This window comes from Amphiprion ocellaris, chromosome 20 (genome assembly GCF_022539595.1).
Source record: "Amphiprion ocellaris isolate individual 3 ecotype Okinawa chromosome 20, ASM2253959v1, whole genome shotgun sequence".
NCBI classification, from domain to species: Eukaryota; Metazoa; Chordata; class Actinopteri; family Pomacentridae; genus Amphiprion; species Amphiprion ocellaris.
This window is the reverse complement of record NC_072785.1, coordinates 15,365,173-15,382,828: the sequence shown is the minus strand read 5'-3', so window position 1 is coordinate 15,382,828 and position 17,656 is coordinate 15,365,173. Positions and strand designations below refer to the sequence as shown.

General features: G+C 43.9%; 1 protein-coding gene across 7 annotated transcripts in view; it reads right to left on the bottom strand.

Moving 5' to 3' along the window:
• Positions 1-1,247: 1,247 nt before the first annotated feature.
• Positions 1,248-17,656, bottom strand: part of LOC111578958 (protein unc-79 homolog) — a 33,707-nt gene continuing 17,298 nt past the window's right edge. For 4 of the 7 annotated variants that reach the window (XM_023285975.3, XM_023285981.3, XM_035955344.2 and 1 more), the window contains 30 exons: positions 16,978-17,126; positions 16,704-16,861; positions 15,204-15,385; positions 14,570-14,771; positions 14,278-14,460; positions 13,462-13,530; positions 12,717-13,054; positions 12,456-12,638; positions 12,165-12,327; positions 11,680-11,829; positions 10,291-11,559; positions 8,207-8,308; positions 7,611-7,727; positions 7,260-7,362; positions 7,029-7,169; positions 6,850-6,888; positions 6,623-6,735; positions 6,315-6,400; positions 5,775-5,948; positions 5,399-5,467; positions 5,206-5,316; positions 3,876-3,980; positions 3,710-3,787; positions 3,499-3,588; positions 3,214-3,389; positions 2,662-2,845; positions 2,350-2,553; positions 2,103-2,180; positions 1,968-2,009; positions 1,248-1,880 (listed from right to left, as the gene is read on the bottom strand). In XM_023285975.3, coding sequence (XP_023141743.2) covers positions 1,692-1,880; positions 1,968-2,009; positions 2,103-2,180; positions 2,350-2,553; positions 2,662-2,845; positions 3,214-3,389; positions 3,499-3,588; positions 3,710-3,787; positions 3,876-3,980; positions 5,206-5,316; positions 5,399-5,467; positions 5,775-5,948; positions 6,315-6,400; positions 6,623-6,735; positions 6,850-6,888; positions 7,029-7,169; positions 7,260-7,362; positions 7,611-7,727; positions 8,207-8,308; positions 10,291-11,559; positions 11,680-11,829; positions 12,165-12,327; positions 12,456-12,638; positions 12,717-13,054; positions 13,462-13,530; positions 14,278-14,460; positions 14,570-14,771; positions 15,204-15,385; positions 16,704-16,861; positions 16,978-17,126 — 5,247 coding nt within the window. In that variant the 3' untranslated portion in view covers positions 1,248-1,691. The remainder of the gene's footprint in view (positions 1,881-1,967; positions 2,010-2,102; positions 2,181-2,349; positions 2,554-2,661; positions 2,846-3,213; positions 3,390-3,498; positions 3,589-3,709; positions 3,788-3,875; positions 3,981-5,205; positions 5,317-5,398; positions 5,468-5,774; positions 5,949-6,314; positions 6,401-6,622; positions 6,736-6,849; positions 6,889-7,028; positions 7,170-7,259; positions 7,363-7,610; positions 7,728-8,206; positions 8,309-10,290; positions 11,560-11,679; positions 11,830-12,164; positions 12,328-12,455; positions 12,639-12,716; positions 13,055-13,461; positions 13,531-14,277; positions 14,461-14,569; positions 14,772-15,203; positions 15,386-16,703; positions 16,862-16,977; positions 17,127-17,656) is intronic. The other 3 variants (XM_023285976.3, XM_023285979.3, XM_023285980.3) reach the window with 3 other exon arrangements.

The following is a 17,656-nucleotide window of genomic DNA, read 5'->3' as shown; positions in this document are numbered from 1 at the left end:
GTGCTGGATACCTGTGGGACACTGATTACATAAGCTGCTGCTAATGAGAGAGGTTCTTTTGAAAAGGGCTGCGAGTTCAAACGATCACAACGGTGGCAGTGGCTGACAGATGCAACCCCAGAGCAAGGGGGACTTGATTAAACACACACACACACACACACACACACACACACACACACACAGACACACACACACACCTGAAGCCAGCATCACTTTAACACACACTGGCGCACACACAGGAGCAGCAGGAGAGGGTCTCTTTGATGAGCCAAGACTAGAGGTTGATGAGAAGGGGCACTGCAGCCTGATTCAGCGAGCTTGAGGTCACCGGGGAGCGTGTGTGTGTCTGTCTGTGTGTGTGTCTGTGTGTGTGTGTTCATTAGTCACATTGTGTGATATCATTATACTAGTGACTCATCTGCCACACACCTCTCAACATGGGTCCTTTTAGACATGCAGTGACTGAAAAGTAATACTTATGAAAAAATATATGCAAATCAAATCTGACTTATTTTTGTCCAATAAACTAATTTATCCTCGCAGAATACATTTATATCGTCTGATCTAATTCATCTTAAAGCTTGATAATGAAATCCTTGCAGCAGTGAAGATCAAAACAAAGATTAATGTGCTGTTCAGCTTTCTAGCCCTGCTGTCATGTCATCTGTTATTCTCAGACAAGAGCTTCATGGTAATACAGTTAGACCTCACAACAATGCTTAATCACAACAAACCACATTAGGCCAAAGGTAATTGTGTTTGTTTGGTGTATGCGTGGGCCAATCTGTTTCACTGCTGCCAACGAAGAGAGGGACCAAGTGGGAGGGGGGGGTGGCTTTCCACTTTGGGGCGAGTAGGGGTGAGGGGGGGAAGGCACAACCGAAATAGTCTTGTTTACCTCCAATGTCTGGCTCCACATTATCGAGTTACAAAGCTGCTGCCGCAACTCAGATCGGCCTCTGATCGATCGGAGCTCTGATGGCTAAAGGCAGCATGACTGACAGTCTGACAAGGATCTCAGACGGGAGCTGGCTAATGCATGTCATGTTATTTTCCCGTAGACACCTCAGGTTCAGTTTCTTGTCCAGAAGCGCAGGCTAACAGAGCTGATTTTTATCACCCTGCCATCTGCATTATGGTAAACTGGACATTTTCCAAATCAGTCAGGACATCAAAGGGCAGTAAATGCCACATTTGAATTTTGAAGGGGTCGGCAATTCATGTGAAATGACAAATGTCTAGGAATGTTTAGAAAAACTCATACTTTTATTATCCAGCTTGCAACCAAGCAACTTAAAAAGTGATAGGATATGAATTTCACAGAGTGAGCATATCTAAGATTCAACAAGCATTTGTTTTAAGACCCTCGCTATCATTAACAAGGGTCCATATAAATTCTCTTCAGTCATCTTCTTACTTCAAATCTGTTGAATAACAACAGTTAGGCACCTGTCACAATTATTCCACACAGACCTACCAAACCATTTAATCACCAGTTCCAGTGTTTGTACTTTAAAATAGCATAGATTTACTGTACATATACAGGTATTATACTAAAGGTGCTGAAAATTATTCAGTTCAGACAAATCCCACACAGCATCAGTCCTTTTTTTTTTGGTCTCAGGGTTCTGCCAGAGCAGATGCATGCAGGTCTAAGGACCCAGACGACCCAGAGGTGACCACAGAGCAGGTCACATGGGATAGAACTGTGAGGCAGCCTCAGACGACTGGATCTCCACCTGAGCCATCTTGAACTGGGTGCACTGCAGCCATTTGCGCAGAGCGAACGGAGGAACTCCTGATGTCTGGCCCTGCAGACACTGGCAGTTCACCCTGTTCTGGATGGCCTGGAGACGCAACTGCAGCCCTGCAGACAGATGCTGATGAAGGAAGGAGGAGAAGATGACACCATTTTAGTGTGAATTTGCTTAAACAGTCAGTAGTTAGGTGCATGTTTAAGGACTCACCTTAAGGTTTGACTGAATCATGGGTAGCCACATAGGAATTAACTAAAGGAAAGAATGAGGATGTGTAAGTATTAGGTAGCATGTTAAGATGACCATATATTGTCCATTTATGAAGACGCTAAATTGCTAGCAAACCTTAACAAAGATGGTTGAGTTGCACTCCTGCAGGGCTTCCATCAAACTAATGACATGAAGACACACCATCTCTACCATCTAAGAGGAAAATATCAATTAAACTTTGCTTATGTCTAACACAGTTACTGTTTCCTCATGATATGAAAAAACAGGTTTTACCGAACAGGCACACTATTTTTCCGCAGTCTTGTTTGGGCTTTGGCCATCTCACATAGATCCCTGAAAAGGATCCAGCTGACGCACTTACCACTTTATTATGGGCCATGAGCTGCAGGATGCTGGGTGTAACCCGACTCCAGAACTCCAGGCCTGTGAGGATGGCGCTGGAGGAAAACTCTGTCTGGTTCTGGTTCTGCAGGGATGGAGCAGCAGCCGCCTGCTCACAGTAGATGGTCCACAGCTGGGCGAACATGAAGGCGTGGAACAGAGAGCACATGTGCAGCACCGACGTCTGGGGACAAAGATCGAGACCGTAACTGAAAATGGCCGCTATGGTGGTTACAGATCAAATTAACACAACCTGAGTATGGTGATTGGAAGAGAATTGTGTGTGCCAGACCTTTGACTGCTCTGGGAAGCCAATGAGGATGACTATAAGATGATCTGCAATGTGAGAGCCGGCGTCTAGAGGGATGGGCATGCAGGAGGTGGAGCCCTGGTGCAGGGCACAGTGTGTGAGGGAGCCCAAAAGAAGCCAGGACAGCTGACGAATGTGGGACACGCATTCAATAAATTCTTTCGGCCTATAGGAACAAAAAGTTGAAACTCAGTTAAACAAATCAGCTTAAAATACAGTTTCTACATCCACTGTCTTCATATCTCATATTCTTACATTTCGATTAATCTTGCAAATATTTGATGGGTTGGGGATTGTGAAAGGATATGTTGCTGTTTTTGTGCATTTTTACAATCCTTAAAAATACCACAAACCAAATTCTATCAAAGCAGAGATCTCTAACGCTAACCTAAGTGAATAAAGTTTGGAAAACACATTCTGCAAGGCTAGAAGCAGGAGATATGGCAGATTACAAAGCAAATGTGCAATGTCTGTGATCTGTGCCTTCAAATCAATAAAACACCACTGGGCTCTCCTTACTTTTGTCATTCTTACCCTTGTTGCATGGTAGATGGCGGATGATAAAGCCAGGGAAGATAGCGGACCACAGCTTTGTTATCGCGGTGATTGCCTTTGCTGATCTCCATGGCTGCCACTTGTGCCAAGCCCACTTTAAGGTTGCCTCCAAAAGTGTCTTCATGCAGAGGCTGACAGCAAGCCTTCATATGGTTCTAAGTAACAGATAAGATAAGGCTGAACAGCAGGCAAAATATGGGAAAAACTCAATATATGATGAGATACTGCGCAATGTGTGGTACTCACACGAAGAGCAAGACTTACTTTAAGTTTGGTAAGCGTGTGCATATCTGCAATGAAGTCCAGAAGCTCACTTATGTATTGCCTCATGCATTCCATTGCTGCTGTTGTGCACTGTTGAGAACAAAAGCAGTTTACCCTTTAGGAAGAATCACAGTTGGGCCTATCTTTATTTCCTGCTGTTTTATGAGGCTGGTTTTAATAGGATCGCAGCAAACAGCGATTTAAGTCTCACCCCCGGCAGCGTTGAGATCATGTGCTTTTGGATGATGGTGGATTCTGCTAGTCGTGTGCCAATATCTGCACAGACAAACTGGCAAAACACACAGGAAGTTTTAGAAACGTAGACGTGATTTAGTGGTTCTTGTAAACTGAGATGGAAAGGGACGTTGTATTTTTACCTGGACCAGCAGTAACAAGTTTGTGTCAGGCAGAGGAGACTTGAACTTGAGAGCCTGCAGAAGCTCTAACACCACAATGCGGGACATGTAGAACTTATCTCTCTCCTGGATGCGAGGAGATAGAAAGTGGAGTAAATGTACTGATGCAGCAAGACTGCCTTTTTCTATTATCACTCTCCCTTACTCATGCTGCGAGGAGAGCATAAACTCCGTAGCTTGAATAGAGGGGGAAGGACAGGCAGCGAGAGAGGAGGGAGGGGAGCCAGGGAGACAGAGAATAGTGAAGCCGAGGAGTAGATTTAGGCCAGTCCAGATCTCTCCTCCCAGAGTCCCAGGCAGCTCAGATGAGGCTGTCAGGCTGCCTTCTCCCTCCCCGAGGACAGGCTGCTCTCTTTGTTCATCCCTTCCACACAAAGCCCAGCTGCCTGTTTACAAACCACACTGTCATCTTCTGGCTTCCAGTTTGTCCTCTCTCTTTCTCTTTGCAGTCATGTTTGCTTATGTTCGGAGCAGGCACATGCTCTTCTGCTCATGCAGAATGCAGAGCTGCATCTGACATTTCTCTCTTTGTGGCTTGTTAATGCGCATACCTGGACGTGGCGTCCTCATAATTAAAAGTTAATGGAGCATGTCGGTTTGGTAAATAGCAAATCAAAAGGCTGTTCTTAAGCTACAGGGCCCAGCCACATACAGTGGGGTGCAGCTGTGACAAATGGTGCATGGAGCGACAAAGTAGAGAGCCTGACTTCGTGTCCTTAAAAAACTGACCTCCACAGCTAAATGAACTAGCTGAAAAATCCTCCCCGTGCTTCCCAGAAACATCCCCTCGCCATAAAACAACTGCACCAGACAGGGTCCTACAGCAATTGCTCATCACAACTCCGGGTTTTGAAATGCGGATATTATAAGGTGAGGAATTAAAGAGGGTGAAGAAAATCGATACTGCAGGAGACATAAAGCATGCAGTGCTGACAGTGGTGGAAGACGGAGGCTCCATCTGGCCGAACAGTGCAGACAGGCCTGGCTCCATCTCTGTCTCAGCCAGCCACTGAGAAACATACATCCTCGGCCCTAGCACACCAACTAATCATGTTAATCAATACTGGCTGATTGCCTACTTAATCATCCGTGACACATGGCCACATTTCTGGCTGACTGGAGAGACGGGGAAGTAGGTGTAGCACCAAAAAAAGTGATGAGTGCGAGGCCAGCGAAGAGGAGATCAACATTTTTAACACAGCAGATCAGTTTAAAAGGTTTAACTCTTTCACGGCTGCACAGATATTGCAAACTCTATGCGTTTTACACAAAGTGTGTAACTCAAGAGTACCTTGTTGAAGGCTTTGTAACACAGTCCACAGAGCTCTACCAGGTAGGAGAGACTGAACATGCCATACTGAATGACGAAGCTCAACAGCTTGGAGAAAGGCTCCAGGAGGCTCTGCAGGATGGCGAAAGAAACAGTTAGGTATTAAAAGCTAGAATTTCTAGTGTGATAGGAAAAAATTCTGCTTTGAACTTACCCGAGTTGCATTTGTGGTTGGGATTTTCAGCAGACAAATGATAATCCTTAAACTGGAATCCATGGGGCACTAATGAGACACACATTGCAAAAAAGATATCTGAACAGCCAGCGTGTTTTAAAGTGCAGAACATGGTAGCATGGTTCATGGCTATATTCCCGGATTTGGAGTTTTAAATTTGTCTGCAGAGATAAATTGATTAGAGCACACCCTAATCTGACCTCCAAGGTTAAAAGCGTCAGAGTCAAATCAATTACAATTTTAAGACTGTCATATTGAACCCGACAAGGGCACTGCTGGATGCTTTTTCCTCAAGCAATAATCACATTATACCATATCAGACCATGACTAAGTGAACGGAACAGTTGATATCTACCTTCAGAGGAAGCACAGAGGGCAGTTTAGTGAGGAAGGTCTGGAACTGGTTGCAGATGGTTGTCCACAGGTTGCTAGGAGAATCCATGGGGAGAGCCTCCATGAAGGTGGCAATGTTGTCCAGGCAGTGCAGCATTGTGCCCCCTGCTGGCAGGCTCTTTTTGTTGTTCAAGCCCTGGGGGGCACAGAGGCATAAACCATAGCAAGGTTATATAATGAAATTCTATAAGCGACGATATTTCCATTTAACTGATCATTCAGTCCTGATCAATCACGGTGCTCATGATGAGAGCAGGGGATTGAGGACACTGGAGTACAGATGACTGCTCGGGTGACCTCACACATCAGTGATTTGTGCTGTTTATTTGGCGTAACAGCGACAATAATCTGGTACAGTGGTGCAATGTAAGGCAGGTTTCTTGAAATGCACTGAAGATTTGTTGTTTTAGATGGGCTTCTGCTTAACGTAGCTGTTGTCTTTAACAAGAGCTCCTCCTGCTGGTGTAATGACTCAGCACACATACATGAAGAAACATCCCACCTCCAGCAGCATGTTGAGAGCAGCGACAGAACTCAGCTCATTGAAATCTATCAGCGAGGAGGCCAGTGTTCGCAGAAAACTTCCATCTGCGGAGAAAATGAAAATGGACATAAAAACAAATGAGGAGACAGTGTGTCCAGTGGGAACTTATCTCAGACTCTTACAATAAAAATGCGCATCTGGTGTGGGTTAGAAAGCATAAACCTGTAACAAGATCAAAACAGACACAAGCAGCTAAGGCATGCTGAGTCTCTATATAAATGCTGCATTTCACACATTTTATGGATTTCTGAGTTATTCATGCAGACCTTTGATGTTGCTCTGAAAGAGTTGGGGCAAGATGCCGTTAGGAGCCAGTTGGTGAAACATACAACGAAGGAACTGCTTGGCTACACCTGCTACATTCCCTGGGATCAACATACTGCACAGCATGACAGGGAGAATGTTAGACAGGCAGTCGCACTTCACATATACATTATTAAACTCATCTATAAGCACAGTGGATATCTGAAGTAAAGGCTTTAATGTCCTGTACCTCTCAGCTTGTCCAGAAAAATTGGCACTGGATGCCAACCTGAAAGAAGTCAAAGCAGCGGATTAGGGCTCGGGGATGAATTATGCATGAGTGCTAAGAGTGAGTTATGAAACTTCATTTAACGCTGAAGTGCTGTGTGGATGGAGATTGCAGGGACGGTTGCTGTGGAGCTGCTGTACCTGCCCACAGACTGCATGATGTCGAGGAGCATAGGAGCAGCCAAATCAGGGCTCAGGTGGATGAACATGGAGAGAACGACCACTGCGAGGCCGAGGGTCTCCTCGTCGTATTCCTCCAGGACGGCCGCACAGTCCCGACACCTGGGACATCACGTAGAAACACACCAGGTCAGATTAGGCATTAAGATGACTTACTTCCAGACGGATATAGTTAGCGAGTGGTTGCTTCACCGGTCAGACATGGTGGTCGGCTGCTCGTCTATGAACTCCTCTGGTGCAGGGACGAACATGCTGACGGTGCTTGGTGCTGAGAGAAGGCTGGTTTTTGTAGGACCTGCCAAACATAAAGCAACAGAATAACATCAACTATATTTTTTCCATAGCCCTCTGCACAGGACAAATTTCTCTAAAAATGAGCCATGATGTAACTATTCAAAATTTGTTGGTTGAAATATATACCAGAATATTCCTATTTGTTCATTTGCACATTTTTCTATTAATTTGCAGTGTCTTTTGTTTTCCTATATATCTTACTACATCTACTTGTCTTCTCAAAACATCTTCACGGAGTAAGAAACTGACCCGCCTCCCACGTGCAGATGTTATGCGGCGCGCTGGACTGATGCTCCAGCTGTCTCTTCATGAGCTGACTCATGGTCAGAGCTCCCAGAGAGCCTCGTTTCACCTGACGGTACTGAGCTAAAGGTCAGACACAGAAAACAGGACTAAGAGTCTGTTAAACTCATTACAGCTTCAGCAACAACAAATGTGTGTGTAGTTTCATGAAAATGGGGGAAGACAGGTGAAAAGAGAATGGTCAGCATCACTTATATCAGAAAGACAAAATTCAAACATTCAGCCCAGTTCTATGAAGAACTAAATCATTACAACAATAGTTTAGAGGGAATTTATTTAGGAAATAAATTCATGAAACATCCAATGTGATTTATTTTAGTGTGTGTCCTTTGAAAATGTATTGTTTTCATGGATAAGATGGCCAAAAATATATATTTCATATTTCTAACTGATGTAAAGTCATAATAAATTCATCTGCAATGAGAAAAATGATATGAACAAATATGCATAAAATGAAGGCTTTCCTTATTATAACCACAATAAAAACACAGTTTGACTAAAAATTAAGGTAAGGATTGTGTAGAAAAGTATTTGGATCCTACTTGATACTGAAGAACGATGGCTTGTTTCAGGCATAGCGGCTTCGAGAGTTGGGGCTGACGCAGATTCTCGTGGCTTTTCCAAGGTTGACATAACTTTGTGATCTGCAAGGCAATATGGGCAGGGCGTGGGCATCAGAATATAAGCTAGCCTATGCCAGGAGAATATTATCCAATGATAATCATAAGTAAAATTGCTCTACAATTGTTTACTGTCTGAAGGTCACAACAGTTAAGGTGCATTTAGGGCTAATTTAATTCTAATTTGTTATGTGAGGTTTAGTGCTTTGTTGCATCAGTATGAATAATAGCATCCCTATTTTGTAGAAGAGCGATACACAATAAACTGCCCTGTCCTTCTACCTATAAATTAGTTTAAAGTATCCCCATTTCACCTTTGACGCACTCATTGCTGAAGTGTTTGTATAATGGAAAAGGCGAACACACACACACACACAACAGAGGACAATACAAAGCTGAAGTGGTTAGTAGGGTAAAGATCTGAGGGCAGTAGAGCGCCCACTGGTAATGTGATGTTACTTCGATGATAAAATAATAATAAAACTGAATTCACATAGTACAATTCATTCAGAAAGATGAAGAGATTTGCAAACATAAAGGAATATTTAAAAAACAACAGTCCTTGCAGTTCTTTGTTTAAGAAAACCCATCAAATGAAAAATGGGTTTTAAAGTAGTATTATGGGTAATTGTCACTGAGTTTAATTTCTAATTGTTTGCATTTGTGTTGCTGCTTCACAAAAACAAAAAAAAAAAAGACTTAATATTCTTATTTTGCATTTCTGTGTTGTGTTCTGACCATGCAGTAATTTAACAGCTATCTCATTTGGGAAGGTTTGGAGGCATATGTGAATATTACTCACAGACTGGAGTCATAGACCAATGTATTGTTAATATTGTTGCTGTTAAGATTAAACAAAGAGCCTCAAAATACCTTTTTGAGTTGCCTCCCCAACATTATTATAATAATGTTGCAGACAATATCTTTTCTATAGCATTTTATTAAGGCCTATGTGTAGCCTATAAATAACTGCATAGTCAGATGCACTATATATATATATAATACATAATGTTGTTGGGTGACTGTAGACTCCTCTGGGTGCTACTGGTGCAGTGCAACCACTAGCATGAAACACACAAATGGGAAAATTAGAATATTGAGTCATTTTTGATTTTTGTTCACAAATGGATAATGAAAGTTTCACACCCATTTTTAATTTGATTCATTTTGATGGTGCGAAGTGAACCAAGAACTGCAAAGCCGTACACAGACTACAGCAGAGAGGGGTGTGACATTAAAAAAATAAAAAGAATTAAGGTAAAATATAGCAAAAGTTTCTAGATAAAAGCAAGACTGGAATGGTGAGTCCTGAGTTTTTCTGTTAAAAGTTGTACGTAAGGTCCACAGTCACAAAAATGTACAGGAAAATTGTTTATTAAATGCAGCATTGATGTAAGCGTTAGCTAAGGACCAAGGGACAGCTGTTGTGAGCGAGTCAGAAAAACAAAATCATTTGTCAGGAACATAAACTGTGACTGCACATCAGCAGGGTTGTTTTTACTCCTGTCGCATCTTTAGTCGCTGTGGGTCCATTTTTTACTGCAATATAAAGTAAAATATAAAAAGAGAGGTCTCAAAAATGCACAATTATGAATGACACGGTTCTAATAATGCTTAAAAAAAGTTTCTTTGATTGTTTACTTTGTAAAAATTTAAAAAAAAAAAATGGAATCAACATGTCCAACATTGTACTGGGAAAAAAGATGCTATAGATATTAACTATTTACATTTTTCAGCCTCAACTCTAGGATGATATTTCACCAAGCTGAATGTATCTTTCAACAACTTGCTGACAACTTGCTCCTCCAGTATTTATTTTATTGATCAAGTATGTATCATTTTGCTCTTAATCTCTACTGTTGTCTCCTCTCTGCTCTTTGTAAACACGGCCTCTAATTCACCTGAAAACTGTTGGTCACAGGTGAGTCAGTCATGGACTCTCAGTTGCAGTTTTAGTTCTCACTTTAACTTCAACTGTAAGATGTTTATCTGTCCGTTCTCGTTACCTGTTTCTGTGGTCTGCTCACCGCCCAGCTTGTCGAACGTGTTGAACGAGATGTCCAGGTACTCCCTCTGGATGGCGCTCACAGCAATCTTCCTCTGCTTGCGTTGTCTGGGCACGATCTGGATTTTAAACTCGGCTTCATCGTTATCATCTGCGTTGTCAGGTTTGGGGTCGCTGTCCGCTTCATCGCCCATGTCGTCTTCATCTTCGTCGTCTCCATCCTCCTCGTCATCATTGCTGTTGCTTTTCTCTGGCGAGGAAAGAGGCTCTGCTCTGTCTTCTGGGATGTCCAGGAAGATAGTCCTGCCTGATGGACTCGTGCCGGGTCCCATCCCAATCCTCACCTCTTCAGGGGTCACATATGTGTCGTCTAGCGAGGTGTCAGGGACATGTGGGCTCTTCCTCAGCAGGTCTCTCTTCTGCTTCAGGGTCATGGGACTTTCATGGCAGATGTTCTCCGGTCTGTCAGGGAGTTCCAGAGAGGTGCTGTGAGTCACGCGGCCAGGCTTCTTCTCCAAAAATGCTTTCAGAGAGCCCTCCTCTCCCTTGAGAGTCTTTTTGTCACTGGAAAAGTCCTCCACGCTCACCTGAACCACGGGAGACAATCGCAAAGTGTTGCTGCTCGCAGGAGAAGCTGAGATCTTTGGACTGCCGTTGAATTTGGAACCTATGATGGTGTTGAGGTCAAACTCCTCGTCGCTCTCCACGATCCTCAGAGGAGGCAGCGGTTCGAACACCAAGGAGTCGCTGTCAGACATGGAGAGCAGTGAGTGTTTTTCTGGAATTGAGGTGCAGTCAGAGGAGAGGTCAATGAGGTCTTGGTCCTCCTTCCCCTGTGTCGATCCGCTTAACGAACTCTGATCCTGTTTGTCCTCAAAGGTCTCCATGCAGCTGAGGCGGACTTCTGGGATGACAGGTTTGGAGATGTCAGACTGCCCGCCTCGAGAGCCCCGCCGGTCCACTGGATCGATGGCCTCCACTCGAAACGAAGAGCCATCGGAGGATCCTTTAATGTGATGCCTGCTGTGGGACGTGGCCGAGGACGGAGGCGGGACCACAGGGGGGGCTTGCAGGTCACAACGATCAATGCAGGACTTGCGCCGATGTTCGTCCAGGCTGAAAAGAATGGAGTCTGTGTTGGAAATGTCCAGAGACTTCTGCTTGTGCATGGCCTGTAGCCGCTTTTTCCTGGTGCTCTCCTCCCTCACACAGTGCAGAATGCTGTCCTGAAGGGCGCTGGCTTCACGGTACTCTGACAGCTCAATTTCACCTGATACACAAAGGCAAAATGAGAGTTTATAGCAGTGAAAGCAACACGCCTCCTGCAATCATGAAAATGTTCTGCTGAAAAAGATTCAATCACTTGATTTTGAAAGCCTCTGCTTCTTACTTTTCTTGGCATTCAGCTCTACCGGCTGGTATTTCACAGACTTGCTGCCGCCGATCCTCTTCAGGCGGGCAAAGAAGGTCTGTGACTCCTTGTTAGCGGCACCCGTCGGCGTGTCATGGACGTCTGACTCATCGAAGACACTGTCCTCTTCTAATATGGAGAAAAAATATGGAAAATTAACATCAGCCCTGCATTCATGTACCACTTCCATCCTGTTTTGAAATTATGATCAATAATTTATAAATGAAACAGCAATTTGGTTTCTTCCAAAATGCAGTCCTCATTTATTTGTAGAAATTGCAGCACATACTTCACAACAAATATCGCAAATAATTAGCCTCAGCAAACCTTTTTAATCAGACATCTTAAGCTTATTGCAGTCACACTCACTAAGTATATATAAATATCTCTACTTATTGCATCATATTTGCAGCTATAATAGAAGCCTGCTGTTGAGATAAACAACATTTATTATCCTGCTTCACCTTTTTCTTTTTCACTGTAGCGGCTCATGTTGGAGTTGTCGCTGTAGAGTGGTCCTGCTGTGGCGTGGGGTCGACAGCTGTGATACTGTGCGTTCAGTGTGTTGATGGTGATGTGGATCAGATGGAGGACCACTTTACTGCCGTCCATGTCTCTATAAGGGTACTATATAGCATAAAAAATCAGACTGCATATCATAAGATATGAAGAAAATATGGCACAGCAAGATAAGGGAGTCATTTAGTGGTAACGTTTTCTTGGTGACTGAGTGATGCATAGTAATGTAAAAGTACCTTGTACAGGATAACTAGCAGAGCTTTGAGCCACATCTGCCGAATGTGAGGCCTCAGGGCCCACAGGGAGCATCTGGGCGGCTGCTGAAAATAGTGTCTCAACTGCGGACACGTGCAGTACTTCAACACCTGGACCACCAGAGGGAGCAGCTGCTTTCCTAAACCAATGTTGTAGTCCATCACCTGGAGGAAACAACAGTTAAATGCGCTGTACTGTTAGGCTCCCAGCAAAAATCTGAAACTAGATTGTATGTGGGTCACCTGTGCAATGCCGGCAATAAAGGCATTGAAGCAGGTGGAGGTGCGCATCTTCTGCGGTGCGATCATGAAGCAGCCCTCCTGTTGGTCGTAACCCAGCAGCACGTACAGGTGACGCTTCACTGTGTTGAAAGCCTTGGCGCTGCCGATGTCGGCCTCGGCACTGCTCTGGTCCTTGGCCATGAATTTCATGAGCACCATGATGAGCTGGTGAACCGTCTGGTGATCGATGCCGGCGTCCTCAGGGAGCAGGTCTCTGATGACGGTGTCGTCCTCCGGAGAAGGGGTCTGGCCTGCAAGAGGGGCTGAAGCGTCAGGGTTAAAGTGCGGGAGGAAACGTGCTGAAGACAGGGGGAGAAGATGGGGGAGGAGATGGGGGAGGAGATGGGGGGGGAGAGGGTAGCAGCAGCAGGGAGAGGGGTGACAGCACAGAGGGGTGGGGGGAGTCAACTCAGCCTGTCCACTTCTCTGTTGAGAGAGGTGGAGACATCTTCATGTTGTAAACATGCGTGTTCGTGGAATTTGTAAAAGGGGTAAATACAAATAAAAAAAGACCTGCTAGCTGTTAGTAAAAGTGTGTTTTTCTTTCTTTCCTGTGTCAGAATCAATTTAATCCTGTAGGCAGGATGAAAAAACAATGACTGTCACGTTGTTCTTGTGTTTTATTGCTACTTAGACTGTACTTCCTCAAACATGGTGTGATTATGAAGAGTTATACTGCATGTTTCAGATTTGGATTGTTATTTACCTGGCAGGACTTTCTCTATCATATCTCCCAGTGTCGGGGCAGAGTGCTCCTGCCTCGAAAGCCTTAGAGCTAAAAACCACATATGAAGAACACAATTTAGGAGAGCACACAGGGGAGGTGGCACAGGACACATGTCTGAGCTCCGTGATCATCCAGCACATGTGCACACACAAACATACACACACACACACACACACACACACACACACACACACACACACACACACACACACACACACACACACACACACACACAAAACACACTATCAGGCCTCAAATCCAGGTGTCATCAAGATTTAGGGCCAACCACAAATCTCCAAAATCCCATCATGGTTTAAGGCCAAGATAAGTAACTTGTCCCAGAAACTCAGACAGCCTGCTGCGCAGAGACAGAGATAAAGTGAATGACACAACGGGGAGTTCCTCTTTTTCACACAGAGCAGTAGTTAGACATTTAAGTGAAATGAATGTCAAGAACAAACAAGTAAGGAAAAAAACATTAGGAAAATGGAATCAGCTTCGGTCAAATAGTATTTGCAAATGGAAAAGGTTTTTTGTAACCCACAAGAAACTAAAAATGGGCAGTAATTATCGTATTCTGACATAAAAGACAAGGTCAGGTTGTTTTCCAAATAGAAATGGACATTAATTTGACTTTAAGACACATTAATGGGTTTCTCTGCACTCTAATGTGGACCAAAAGCACATATGAGGCCCTTCACTAAGTTATTTGCAAGCAGTATTTGACCACTGATTGAATGAAAGCGACACAGGTTCAGATTCACACTGATAGACTGGCTGGTCTCTGCTACTCACGAAGTCGGTTGGTCAGTGACTCGGGGAGCGAAAACGCCCGTTTAGACTCTGATGGATCTCCCTTCACACTGTCACGGAGGGAACGAACACTCTTCTGCCGATTCCTGGCAAACCGGGCCCGCCGTATCTTCCACATGGCTGCGTCACTGAGGTTTGCCACATTGGTTCGTACAGCTGTAATTGCTGTCAAAAGAAGAGATTGCAAACTCAGTTTGGACGGTAATGCTTCTCTTGTTGGCAGTGGACGTGAAGCAGGTGCTAATATCTGAATGGGGACATGGAAGCTACACACTAGTAGGGAAAGGGAATTCCTTGTTGCAGTCCAGGTGTAGCTGAGCCTCCAGAGATAATGTTTCAAAGCGGTTGACAAAGAACTCCCAGCTCAGTGCGGGAATGTCTTTCTTCAGGAAGTGCAGCAGCAGGAGTTTGCTGAGAATGACGGGGCGATCCCTCACGACTGTGTCGAACTGGAAATCCAGACACAGACACAAGCCCTGCAAAATGCACACACATTAATGCACAGCATGACATGAACACAGGCAGGTCTAAACACACGACTGTCTACAATATTTCTGCAGAGAAAATAGAAACCAATTGTATTACTAGTGGATTCTGGAGACTTAATTTCATAGACAAAGGTGAAATGTATTGTTTTTATTATTGCAAATGCATAAACATACTGTATGTGCTTCAAAATATTCACTCCTACTTAAACAGACATGAAATATATTTATTCGCCATTGTGCAAGAATGTCTATACTCCTTCTGTAAGCCTGTAAATAACAGAAATGTTGCCATTTATCTTAGCAAATACACCATTTGTTACAATTTTGTAGCTCCTTTGAGGTCCCACAATGCTTAATGGTTTCTGGACTTACATTTACTGTATGTGACAGACTAATTTGTGCAGCAGAAGTGCAGTTCACCTGCAGGGCCGGCCTCTTGATGGTGTCCAGCAGCAGTCTCGCCCTGGTTGCCACAGCTGGGTTCACGTCTTCCACAGACGCCAGGAAGCAGCAGAAAGCGTGGGCCAGAGCGTATTTCAGCAAGTGGTTTTTAGTCACCGCGCCGATGTCCAGGAACCGACACAGCACCGCTACCTTCTCGACTGGGAGGATTTCACGAGAATAACGAGTGAAAGTGAATCAACAGCAACACAGACAGAACACAAATATGAACAAGAGGCAACTGAGCGGCCAGATGTCCTAATATAATTATAATGATTTAATAAACAGAGGCAGGCATGAGGTCATAGATGAGGATCATTAGGATAAGGGCATGTATTACTTGACTGCGATCTTTGCCAACATTATTGTCTTTGTGTGATGCATCAGTGAATCAACGTGCTTTTGTTTGTTAGGTGAAAACTACGAAATTGCTACATTAAATCATATATCTGTTCCGTGTGCCATTAAAAAGCAGAATTATGTCGCTTATAAAAGCATGAATACTGCAAATAACTTACTAAATGTAACATTCAGAGTCACAGAAGCCAAAATCACACACGTTGCCACTGTGCACGACACAGTGTCCCACATCCTCTTTGCCAGTGAGCCATAAAATAACAATGCATGCAGGCATCACTAAAAACAAAAAGACCCTTTCAGTAATTGGTGCATTTATTTATCACGACTCAGATTAGACTCTAAAAATAGACGCTTTATTCTGAAATCCATAAGCTCTCACCCACTCTGAGCTGAAGGGTAGCAGCCAGTGTGGACCGCTAGGTGTCAGTGTTGGAGAGAGTGTGGGACTCTGCAGGGAGAGGATAGTCTTTTGGTTTTATTAAGGCTAAAACAGATTATTTTGTATGATTCATGCCCATTTACTGCAAACATCTGCTTCAGCTCTACTAGTAAATATTTATAATAACATTAGAAGTGGTCGTAGTCAGCTCAAGCTGTCATCGTGACACATCATTTTAGTAGACGGAAAGACCAGATAACTGATTTTATTTTAATGTTTCCATAGGTGATTTTATACACAATGGAGTAATGACTTTACACCTTATGGAAAATGTGTACTGAGTATCTGAGGCTTCTGTCATGTCATTTCTCTGCTATTTCCTGTATCATACATCAAGTCAGAGGACGTGTCCTCTGCTTCTGTCTCAAGGTCATACAGCTCCTCTCTGCCAATCACAAGGCAAGAAAAACCTTATCAATCCCACAACTCCTCTTGGCCGCCTGTTTGAGCCACAAGGTAACCATGGCAACACAAGGGGGAGATGTGGGCAGGCAGCGGTTTAGGGAGCTTATTATATAAGCCGGACGGGGGGCTCTCCCTGTAACCATTCATTCATTCACAACACAAAGATAAATTATAAAATCCAAAAATGAAATGATCTAAAATGCAAACGAAGCTGCATACTCTTCAGCTGTTGCAGGTATCAGATACACATAATAAGCAATTTTACTCCATCTCACCAGCTTCAAATCGTATTTTCCAGTCTTTGCTGTTGAAGTTTGTGTTGATGAGGTTCCAGAAGATGTCTGCCCCATGGGATAGAGAGAGGGCATGTAGAAGCTGAGGCACCGCCAGGGAGGCCAGCTGGCAAAACTCTGACTTCAACATCGACCACAGGCTGAAACAAATAGAAGAATCGACTCAGGCACAAAAAGATTGCTAATCCAGCTGCTGCAAACAAATATTTCTGTACATATGTTCCCTTTCTGTGTGAGGAGAGCCGACAGCGCACACCTCGGGATGAGCATCTTCTCCTGGATGTAGGCCAGGAACTGGGGGTGATCCTTGCGGGCGAGGTATAAACACTCTCCATGGAGACACAGGATCTTCAGACAGTTGAGCATGTTGAACAAGATGTCAGGCTCCTCGAACTTGGACATTTCCTGACAATACAGAAGAGATGCGTGACTCACAGCGCACCACATGTTCACTCCAATAAATCACAAGAAACATTTTTAAACGCCTCTAGTCTGTTTCTGCCTCAGTTTACAAGCTGCAAAAATATGCCAGAAATGGAAAATATGGCCTTTCTTTTGCATCTGTCCCCTCTCTGTCCTAAATCTCTCCCCCCAGGTGATCACTGATACATGCAAAAAGTCAAATAGCCAAAAGTAATATTGATATTTGGCTTCTCACAGGATTCAAAACCCATTTTCTAAAAGAAGTCTTTTGCTTATAATCCCTACGGCCACCGCTTCCTACTATCACTGGTGACTTAATTGCTCCTAATATATTATTTCACCTGCTCAGGAATGAAAAAACATGTTACTGGCTAAAGTCTCACACGGTGTCCTGGATTTTCTAAAATAAGCCAAGAAGAGGTGCAGAAATGTAATTTCCTCTCAGACCACTTGAATCACAAAATGCTGAAAGGTTAATATGGATTATTTTCTTCCCCGAATGACCTTGTATA